A 10,000-nucleotide genomic window follows, 5' to 3' on the forward strand; every position below is an offset into this window, starting at 1 on the left:
CGCCGTGGTGGTGGTGGTGGTAGGGGTGCTGGCGGCCGTGGTGGTGGTGGTGGTGGTGCTGTCTGTGGCGGTGGTAGTGGTGGTGGTGGTGGTGGCGGTGGGCGTGGTGGCGGTGGTGGCGGCCACGGTGGCACTGTTAGCCAGCACCGTCTTGACCATGGTGCCGTCCGGGGCCAGGATGGTTTTGATGCGTGGGCTGGTCTGCCCCACCACGGTCGCCCTCCCCGCCACGGCCGCCGCCGCCTCGCTGGCCCCCACGGGCACCACGGCCTTGGCGGCCTCGCTGTTGTGGCGGAGCAGCACCTGCTGGCCGTTGACCTTGACCACGTGTGTGGCGGGGCCGCCCAGCGCCTTGGCCTCCACCGCCTTGGTCTGCTGCGTCACCTGGATGGCGGGGGCGGCGGTGGCGGCCGGGGCCTTGGTGATGAGGTGGAACTTCCCGTCGGGGCGCTGCACCACCTGCTGCCCCTCCAGCAGACCCCGCACCTGCATCTGCCCGTCCAGCAGGCGGATGATGTGGATGTGCTGGCCGCCGGGACGCGCTGCGGCAGCCGTGGTGGTTGTGGCCGCCACGGTGCCAGCCGTGGTGGTGGTGGTGGTGGCGGTGGTGGTGGCGGCGGTAGTGGGGGGGGCGGGGGCCACGGGGCGAGGCGTGCGCAGGGTGTTGCTGAGGGGCAGGGCGGTGGCGCGGGGCAGGATGACGCGATGCGTGGAGCCGCTGCCGCCGCTGGCCACTGGCTGCAGGCGGATGACCTTGTTGCCGGCGGCGGTGACCTGCACCTTGGCGGCCGTCCCGCCCTGGGCCGCCCCGCCCACGGGGAAGATGGTGCTGCTGCCCAGGCTGATAGTGCTGGCCCCCGCCCCGCCATCACTCCCCCCGCCACCGGCCGCCGCCGCCGTCTGCACGGTGATGATGCGGCCGTCACGCGCCGCCACGATCTTCTTCCCGGCCACGAGGGCGGCCGGCAGCGTGTGGCCGCCCACCGCCATGATGGTGGAGGCCCCGGTCTGCACCACCTTGGGGGCCGCCGCCGCCACGGGCAGCCGTGTGGTGGTCACCACGCTGCCGCCGCTGGTGCACATGGACAGCTTCACCACGCCGGTGCGCGTCATGGCCGCCACGCTGCTGCCGCCCTCCGCCGCACGCTTCTGGTTGAAGGTTGCGCGCTGTATCTTGAGCTGCTCCTCCATGCGGGCGCGGATCTCTGCCGGGCTGGCCCCCGCCCCTGCCGCCCCGGCCGCCACCGCCTGCACGGCCCCGGTGGCCTCGCCCCGGTCTACCCCGCCACGGCGTGAGGTGGCGGCAGCACGCTCCAGACGCTCCCCGAAGAAGCGGATCTCCCACAGGTCCAGCTTGTCCTCCTCCACCCACTCCTCCACACTCTGGGGCTGGGTCACTGGGACTGTTCACTGAAGCGCCAAAGCTTTCAGCCATGCTGGATAAATGTGAACTCTGGGGGCACGGGGCACACAGTCAATACCACACACACACACACACACACACACACATACAACTAGGTAAATACACACATACAGTTATCACCAAGACACATTCAACATCAGTCAGTAATCCACATACTCAATCCTTACACCAATCAATCACCAGTCACCCCCAGTCATCACCAATCACCCCCAGTCACCACCAATCACCCCCAGTCATCACCAATCACCCCCAGTCATCACCAATCACCCCCAGTCACCACCAATCACCCCCAGTCATCACCAATCACCCCCAGTCATCACCAATCACCCCCAGTCACCACCAATCACCCCCAGTCATCACCAATCACCCCCAGTCATCACCAGTTACCCCCAGTCATCACCACTCACCCCGGACAGGCTTGGGCACGTCGAAGGGGATGATGACCTTCCGCCTGAGGTAAGATGTTTTCTCCAGGAACCTCCCTAAGTGCTTCCTCTTAAGTATCTCCGTCTGAATTATCTCCATGTCTGTTGTCAGCTGTTTTCTGCCGTCACCCGGGCCCTTCTCCTGCGTGGGGATAGAGATGGATGAATTGACGGATGATGAGAGGGAGGAGGATGCTATAGAGAGAGGGATAGATAAGTAGAGCTGGCTTCCCACATCAGCTGTTTCTAAAGGTCAAAGAATGGGGTCAGTCGGGTTCTAATGAGTGTTTCTTTAGGTTCATGGTACAGAGGAGGTGTCAAACTACCACCAGGGTCATAAAACTACTCCTGGAAATGCCCACAACTCCTAAGAAAGCCTTCTCATATGAGCTGTTTCTAAAGGTCAAAGAGGGGGTCAGTTGGGTTCTAATGAGTGTTTCTTTAGGTTCATGGTACAGAGGAGGGGTCAAACTACCACCAGGGTCATAAAACTACTCCTGGAAATGCCCACAACTCCTAAGAAAGCCTTCTCATATGAGCTGTTTCTGAAGGTCAAAGATGGGGTCAGTCGGGTTCTAATGAGTGTTTCTTTAGGTTCACGGTACAGAGGAAGGGTCAAACTACCACCAGGGTCATAAAACTACTCCTGGAAATGCCCACAACTCCTAAGAAAGCCTTGTCAAATAGGTGTTCTTGTGCAGCAAAATGTCTGATAATACGACCGTTTGGCTTCCCACATCAGCCATTTCTAAAGGTCAAAGATGGGGTCGGTCAGGTTCTAATGAGTGTTTCTTTAGGTTCACGGTACAGAGGAAGGGTCAAACTACCATCAGGGTCATAAAACTACTCCTGGAAATGCCCACAACTCCTAAGAAAGCCTTCTCATATGAGCTGTTTCTAAAGGTCAAAGAGGGGGTCAGTCAGGTTCTAATGAGTGTTTCTTTAGGTTCACGGTACAGAGGAGGGGTTAAACTACCACTGGGGTCATAAAACTACTCCTGGAAATGCCCACAACTCCGAAGAAAGCCTTCTCATATGAGCTGTTTCTAAAGGTCAAAGATGGGGTCAGTCAGGTTCTAATGAGTGTTTCTTTAGGTTCACGGTACAGAGGAGGGGTCAAACTACCACTGGGGTCATAAAACTACTCCTGGAAATGCCCACAACTCCTAAGAAAGCCTTGTCAAATAGGTGTTCTTGTGCGTCGAAATGTCTGAAAATACGACCGTTGATGTTTACGGTAATTGACATAGATGAGTCACATACCTGCATGTCATCCCAGCGGAGGCAGACCCACAGGACCCTAAGCTGCATGGAGGCCGTGTTCAGTGTCGACATCGTGGCCGTGCGGTACTGCCAGGTGGTCTTGAACTCAGGCCGCGGACAGGGGTATGGCCACACAGTCTGGTTGGCCTTCGCATTATGGTGAAATCCGCCAACCAGGTGCCGTCCGCCGCGCCGCGCAAGCATACGCAACTCCCAGGCTGGCACGACGAGTATGCTAGCTGGTCGGTCGTCCGCCCCGCCTAGGACCCCGCCGCGCACCTTCCGCCGGCCCAAACGGAAGGTCGAGAGCTGGGGGTAACGGTGTCCCTGCTTTCGTTTCCGCTGAGTTTCGCTCTGCGGTTTACGGAGAACGAAACGACCGGCAGGGGATTCGGTGGCGGGTGACGTGGTTGTGGTGCTTCCGGTAGCCGCCCCCGCCTCCGCCGACGTAGCCGCCGCCCCGAGTGAGCTCTGGCTAGCCTCGTCCATGTCCTCGTCAACGCGGATTTTGATGTCGCCGCTACATCGCGAATCACGTCCGTCCCCTTCCTCCTCCTCCTTCTTCTCCTCCTTCTTCTCCTCCTTCTTCTCTTCCTTCTTCTCCTTCTCCTCGTCAGCTAACCGTATCGGGCTGTGCGACCCAACCGTGGTAAAAGGCGCCGGCTGTGACGTCACGATCCGGTAGTTCGTACAAGCCGCCGTGAGCCGCTCTTTGGTCCGCCCTTTGAGGAGACACAGCGGAGAGTAGCAGGAACACCTCCCGTCACGTCGACAGCAGGGAGAGTAGCAGGAAAAGTGGGTATCGAGGTCGTCTAGCCCCTCGTACTTCGCTTTCAATACCCGCATCTCCTTCAGCAGGTGTCCGGCTGGTCGCTGCTTGTGTATCGTAGACCGCTGGGACTCCGGTAGGGCCTCGATCGCACCTTCCGTTCCCTCCCGATTTGAGTTGTTGTTTGTTTCCGACGTGTCACTCAAAGTCGCATCCGTGTCCTCATTCTCGACATCCACCTCCTCCTGCTCATCCACCTCCTTCTCCTTACTGCTGCTGCGGCTACTGGTACTGCTGGTGCTGCTGCTACTGCTGGTGGTGGTGGTGGTGGTGTTGCCCTTGGTGGAGGTGGTGGTAGGGGCTCCGGTAGATTTCTGGGAGGTGAGAGAAATGGATTTGTGAGTGGATTTTTTTTTTTCTCTTTCATTCTTCTTCCCTTCCTCCTTCTCCTCCTCCTCCTGACTCCACATACGATCCTCCTCCTCCTCCTCCTCTTCCTCCTCCTCCTCTTCCTCCTCCTCCTCCTCCTCCTCCTCCTCCTCCTCCTCCTCTTCCTCTTCCTCCTCAACCTCCCCCAACCATATTCCTAGATAATACTTCTCTCCAAATTCCTAGTGCAAGAGTTAACCAGCATTTCCCTTCCTCCTCCTCCTCCTCCTCTTTCTGACTCCACATACGATCCTCCTCCTCCTCCTCCTCCTCCTCCTCCTCTTCCTCCTCCTCCTCCTCCTCTTCCTCCTCAGCCTCCCCCAACCATATTCCTAGATAATACTTCTCTCCAAATTCCTAGTGCAAGAGTTAACCAGCATTTCCCTTCCTCCTCCTCTTCCTGACTCCACATACGATCCTCCTCCTCCTCCTCCTCCTCCTCTTCCTATATTCCTAGATCATTCTTCTCTACAAATTCCTAGTGCAAGAGTTAACCATCATTTCCTTCCTTCCTTCTCTCCTTCCCTATCCTCCTCCTCCTCCTCCTCCTCTTCCTATTCCCATAATCTCTTCTCTCCAAATTCTTCTAGTGCAAATCCTCCTCCTCTTCTTTCTCTCAGTTCCTTCCTTCTCCTCTTTCTAACCTAAACACACACACACACACACACACACACACACACACACACACACACACACTAACACACACAGCATATCTACTCTTCCTCCTCCTCCTCCTCTTCCTCTTCCTTCTTCTCCTTTGTTATCCCTTCCTTCCTTCCTTCCTCCTCCTCTCTCTAACCTAAACACACACACTAACACACACACACACCATATCTCCCTACCCCTCCTTCCTCCTCCTCCTCCTCCTCCTTCTTACCTTGCCTTCCTGGGTGCGTTGGGCTATCGACCGGGCCAGGAGGTTGTCAAGTTGGCAGCTCCGAGCAACCTTGGGGTACAGGAACCGGGATCGCGACGTCAAACCACGAGAGACGTCAATGTGTCCATCGGGCTCAAAAAGTTCCTCCAGGTTAACGATACCGACCTCCACCTTCTGCTGACCACCTGAGAGAGAGAGAGAGGGAGAGAGGGAGAGGGTTTTGTTAGGTTAAGTTTAGGGTATCTTCAAACACATGGTAGCCAGCCCCTTATGGTATACATCAACACAGAATGACCTCACTTTGCTGTATGGAAAGTCTCATTAGTAAGGAGGCATAGATGAGTTTTCTGAGTCAAGACCTATAGTGAGGAAGCATAGATGAGTTTTCTGAGTCAAGACCTATAGTGACTGTTTGGGGTTTTGTTAGGTTAGGTTAGGTTAAGTTTAGGGTATCTCACACTCTCTCTCTCTCTCTCTCTCTCTCTCACACACACACACTTTCCCTCCCATCTCCCATCTCTCTCTCTCTCTCTCTCTCACACACACACACACACACATACACACACACACTTCTCTCCCCTTTCCCTCCCTTCTTCCCTCTGTTTCCTCCACCCCTCACACACACACACACTTTCCCTCCCTTCTTCCCTCCATTTCCTCCACCCCTCACTTACTTGGACACGTAATCAGTATCTCCTTCTTCTCCTGCCCCCCCGCCCCCCCCTCCTCCTCCTGGGAGCGTTGGCGGGGCGACAGAAGACTCGGCCGAAGGGAAGAGTTCTTGGCCGCGAGTTGACGATAGATTCCGGGGTTGACCGAGAGCGATTTCAGCCCCGCCGAGCTCTTGACGGGGACCATGTGCTTGTCCGCCCCCGCCCTCAGCCCCACGGAGGTCATGGGGATGTGCGGGGCGGGGCGGTGCGCGGAGACCCACTGCCAACCCCACATGCCGTGTATCCTGTATTCCTCGCCCTTCAGCTTCCATACCTGTGGACGAGGGGAGGTGAGGTAAGGTAAGGTAAGGTAAGGTAAGGTAAGGTAAGGTAAGGTAAGGTAAAGTAAGGTAAAGTAAAGTAAGGTAAAGTAAGGTAAGGTAAGGTTAGGTAAGGTAAGGAAATGTAAGGTAGGGTGAGGTCAGGTTAGGTAAGGGGTCACATTAGGGTAGGTTAGCTTAGGTAAGGTTAGGTTAGGTAAGGTAAGGGGAGGTCACATTAGGGTAGGTTTGGTTAGGTAAGCTTCCATACCTGTTGACAAGGGGAGGTTAGGTTAGGTAAGGTAAGGTGATATTGGGGTAGGTTAGGTAAGGTAAGGTAAGGTCACATTAGGGTAGGGTAGGTTAGGTTAGGTAAAGTTATGGGTGGTGTATGGTTAGGTTAGGTAAGGTAAGGTTATGGGTACATTGTATGGTAAGGTAAGGTAAGGTAAGGTAAGGTTAGGTGACATTAGGGTAGGGTAGGTTAGATAAGGTAAGGTAAGGCAAGTCACATTGGGCTAGGTTAAGATATGGGTTAGGTAAGGTAAGGTCACATTTGGGTAGGGTAGATTAGGCAAGGTTATGGGTACATTGTATGGTTAGGTAAGGTAAGGTAAGGTAAGGTTAGGTGACATTAGGGTAGGTTAGGTTAGATAAGGTAAGTCACATTGGGCTAGGTTAAGATATGGGTATTGTATGGTTAGGTTAGGTAAGGTCACATTTGGGTAGGGTAGGTTGGGCAAGGTTATGGGTATTGTATGGTTAGGTTAGGTAAGGTAAGGGAAGGGAAGGTCACATTAGGTAAGGTAAGGTCACATTCGGGTAGGGTAGGTTGGGCAAGGTTATGGGTATTGTATGGTTAGGTTAGATTAGGTAAGGTAAGGTAAGGTCACATTAGGGTAGGTAAGGTGAGGTAAGTGTGACATTTGGGTAGGCAAAGTAAGATAAGGGAAGGTCACATTAGGGTAGGGTAGGTTAGGTAAGGTTATGGGTATTGTATGGTTAGGTTAGCTTAGGTAAGGCAAGGTTAGGTGACATTAGGGTAGGTTAGGTTAGGTAAGGTAAGGTCACATTAGGGTAGGTTAGGTTAGGTAAGATAAGGTCACATTAGGGTAGGGTAGGTTAGGCAAGGTAAGGTCACATTAGGGTAGGTTAGGTTAGGTAAGATAAGGTCACATTAGGGTAGGTTAGGTTAGGCAAGGTAAGGTCACATTAGGGTAGGTTAGGTTAGGTAAGGTTATGGGTATTGTATGGTTAGGCAAGGTTAGGTGACATTAGGGTAGGTTAGGTTAGGTAAGGTAAGGTCACATTAGGGTAGGTTAGGTTAGGTAAGGTTATGGGTATTGTATGGTTAGGTTAGGTAACGTTAGGTAAGGTCATATTAGGGTAGGTTAGGTTAGGTAAGGTTATAGGTATAGGAAGGTTAAGTTAGGTTAGGTAAGGTTAGGTTCAGCTATAGGTAAGGTAAGGTAGGGTAAGAGTCACATTAGGGTAGGTTAGGTAAGGTAAGGTTACATTAGGGTAGGGTAGGGTAGGGTAGGTAAGGTTATGGGTATTGTATGGTTAGGTTAGGTAAGGTAAGGTTAGGTAAGGTCACATTAGGGTAGGTTAGGTTAGGTAAGGTAAGGTCACATCAGGGTAGGTTAGGTTAGGTAAGGTAAGGTCACATTAGGGTAGGTTAGGTTAGGTAAGGTACAGGAAGGTTAAGTTAGGTTAGGTAAGGTAGGGTAAGAGTCACATTAGGGTAGGTTAGGGAAGGGAAGGTTTGGTTAAGAAAAGGAAGGAAGGAAGGAAGGAAGGAAGGAAAGGTAGATAAAAGAAAGAGGAAGGAAAGAATGAAGGAGGAAAATTTAAAAGAGGAAAAAAAAATTAAGAAAAACACACACACACACACACACACACACACACACACACATACACACACACACATACACACACACACACATACACATACACACACACACACACACACACCTGGTGCTTCAGTCCAAGGGTGTACTTGATCATGGTGACAGGTCGAGGCTCCTCCTGGTCCACCTCCTTCTTGTCCCTCTTCTCCTGCTTCTTCTTCTCCTCTCTCTCCAGGGCTGTCACGCGGTTGAACCTACGGAGAGAAGGTGGAGGAAGGGTTAGTGGAGGCGGTGGAGAGGTGGAGGAAGGGTCAGTGGAGGTGGAGGAGGAGGAGGAAGAGGAGGAGGAGGAGGATAAGTATGGAAGAAGAGGAGGAGGAAAGAGACAGAGAGGAGGAGGAGGAGGAGGAAAAGTATGGAAGAAGAGGAGGAGGAGGAAAGAGACAGAGAGAAGGTGGAGGAAGGGTTAGTGGAGGCAGTGGAGAGGTGGAGGAAAGGTCAGTGGAGGAGGAGGACGAGGAGGAGGAGGAAAAGTATGGAAGAGGAGGAGGAGGAAAGAGACAGAGAGAAGGTGGAGGAAGGGTTAGTGGAGGCAGTGGAGAGGTGGAGGAGAAGGAGGAGGATGTGTGGGATGGAGAGAGAGAAATGTTAGAAGTGAGAGAAGAGGAGGAGGAGGAGGAGGAAATGGAGGAGAAAGATTAGGTGGAGGAAAGAAGGGAGAGAAAGAGAGAAAGGGAGGAGAAGGAAGAGGAAGAGAAAGGGAGGAAAGAAAAAAAATACTAGAAGGAAAATAAATAAATAAAATAAAATAAATATTATATACATGTACGAAAACCTCTAGATTAACACCCACTCCCTTACACTACCTTACCTTACCTACAGTTCTTCCTACTCCTCCTCCTCCTCCTCTTCCTCTTCTTCCACCTACTACAACCACACACACACACACACCCCTCCTTCTCCTCCTCCTCCTCTTCCTCCTTCACCTACTACCACACACACACACACACACACACACACACACACCCCTCCTCCTCCTCCTCCTCCCGTACCCACCCGACATGCCCCAGTGAGTCGTGCCAGACCGTGTTGAATGCCCCGAGTTGGATGTATGCCACCAGCCACATCAGAACCTCCTCCTCCTTCTCTTCCTCCTTCACCAACTACCACACACACACACCCACCCACACCCACACCTCCCATACCCACCTGACATGCCCCAGTGAGTCGTGCCAGACCGCGTTAAATACCACAGGCTTGATGCACGCCACCAGCCACATCAGGACACGGGCAAAGTGGTGAGCGTCAGTGGCAGCCAGCACGGCACTGTTCCAGGCCTTGCGGATGGCGGGCCAGTGTGGATGGTACAGGTGGATGGAGACGTTCTGCTCCAGCGACAGGACGGTGTGGCGGAGCGTGGAGATTAGGTTTTCGCTGTTGCCTGTGGAGGAGAGAGGTGGAGTTAGGCTCAGGGGACTGTGTGGTTAGGTTAGGTGGAGTGTGTGTGGAGATTAGGGTTTCACTGTTGCCTGTGGAGGAGAAAGTGGAGTTAGGCTCAGGGGACTGTGTGGTTAGGTTAGGTGGAGTGTGTGTGGAGATTAGGTTTTCGCTGTTGCCTGTGGAGGAGAAAGTGGAGTTAGGCCCTGGGGATTGTGTGGTTAGGTTAGGTTATGTGGAGTGTGTGTGGAGATTAGGGTTTCACTGTTGCCTGTGGAGGAGAAAGTGGAGTTAGGCTCAGGGGACTGTGTGGTTAGGTTAGGTGGAGTGTGTGTGGAGATTAGGTTTTCACTGTTGCCTGTGGAGGAGAAAGTGGAGTTAGGCTCAGGGGACTGTGTGGTTAGGTTATGTGGAGTGTGTGTGTCACTGTTGCCTGTGGAGGAGAAAGTGGAGTTAGGCCCTGGGTATTGTGTGGTTAGGTTAGGTTATGTGGAGTGTGTGTGGAGATTAGGTTTTCGCTGTTGCCTGTGGAGGAGAAAGTGGAGTTAGGCCCT

The 10,000-nt window shown here is 53.5% G+C and overlaps 1 protein-coding gene across 1 annotated transcript in view; it reads right to left on the reverse strand.

Annotated features, from left to right (window-relative positions):
* The window catches only part of LOC126984469 (nucleosome-remodeling factor subunit NURF301-like), a 38,532-nt gene that overhangs the window by 10,075 nt on the left and 18,457 nt on the right, over positions 1 to 10,000 (reverse strand). Inside the window, 8 exon segments of the mRNA XM_050838193.1 lie at positions 1 to 1,397; positions 1,400 to 1,453; positions 1,831 to 1,990; positions 3,112 to 4,254; positions 5,187 to 5,371; positions 5,861 to 6,173; positions 8,134 to 8,263; positions 9,219 to 9,450. The exon segment at positions 1 to 1,397 is cut by the window's left edge and continues 163 nt beyond it. Of these exon segments, the coding sequence (XP_050694150.1) occupies positions 1 to 1,397; positions 1,400 to 1,453; positions 1,831 to 1,990; positions 3,112 to 4,254; positions 5,187 to 5,371; positions 5,861 to 6,173; positions 8,134 to 8,263; positions 9,219 to 9,450 (3,614 nt within the window).

Source organism: Eriocheir sinensis, chromosome 57 (assembly GCF_024679095.1).
Source record: "Eriocheir sinensis breed Jianghai 21 chromosome 57, ASM2467909v1, whole genome shotgun sequence".
Taxonomy (NCBI): domain Eukaryota; kingdom Metazoa; phylum Arthropoda; class Malacostraca; order Decapoda; family Varunidae; genus Eriocheir; species Eriocheir sinensis.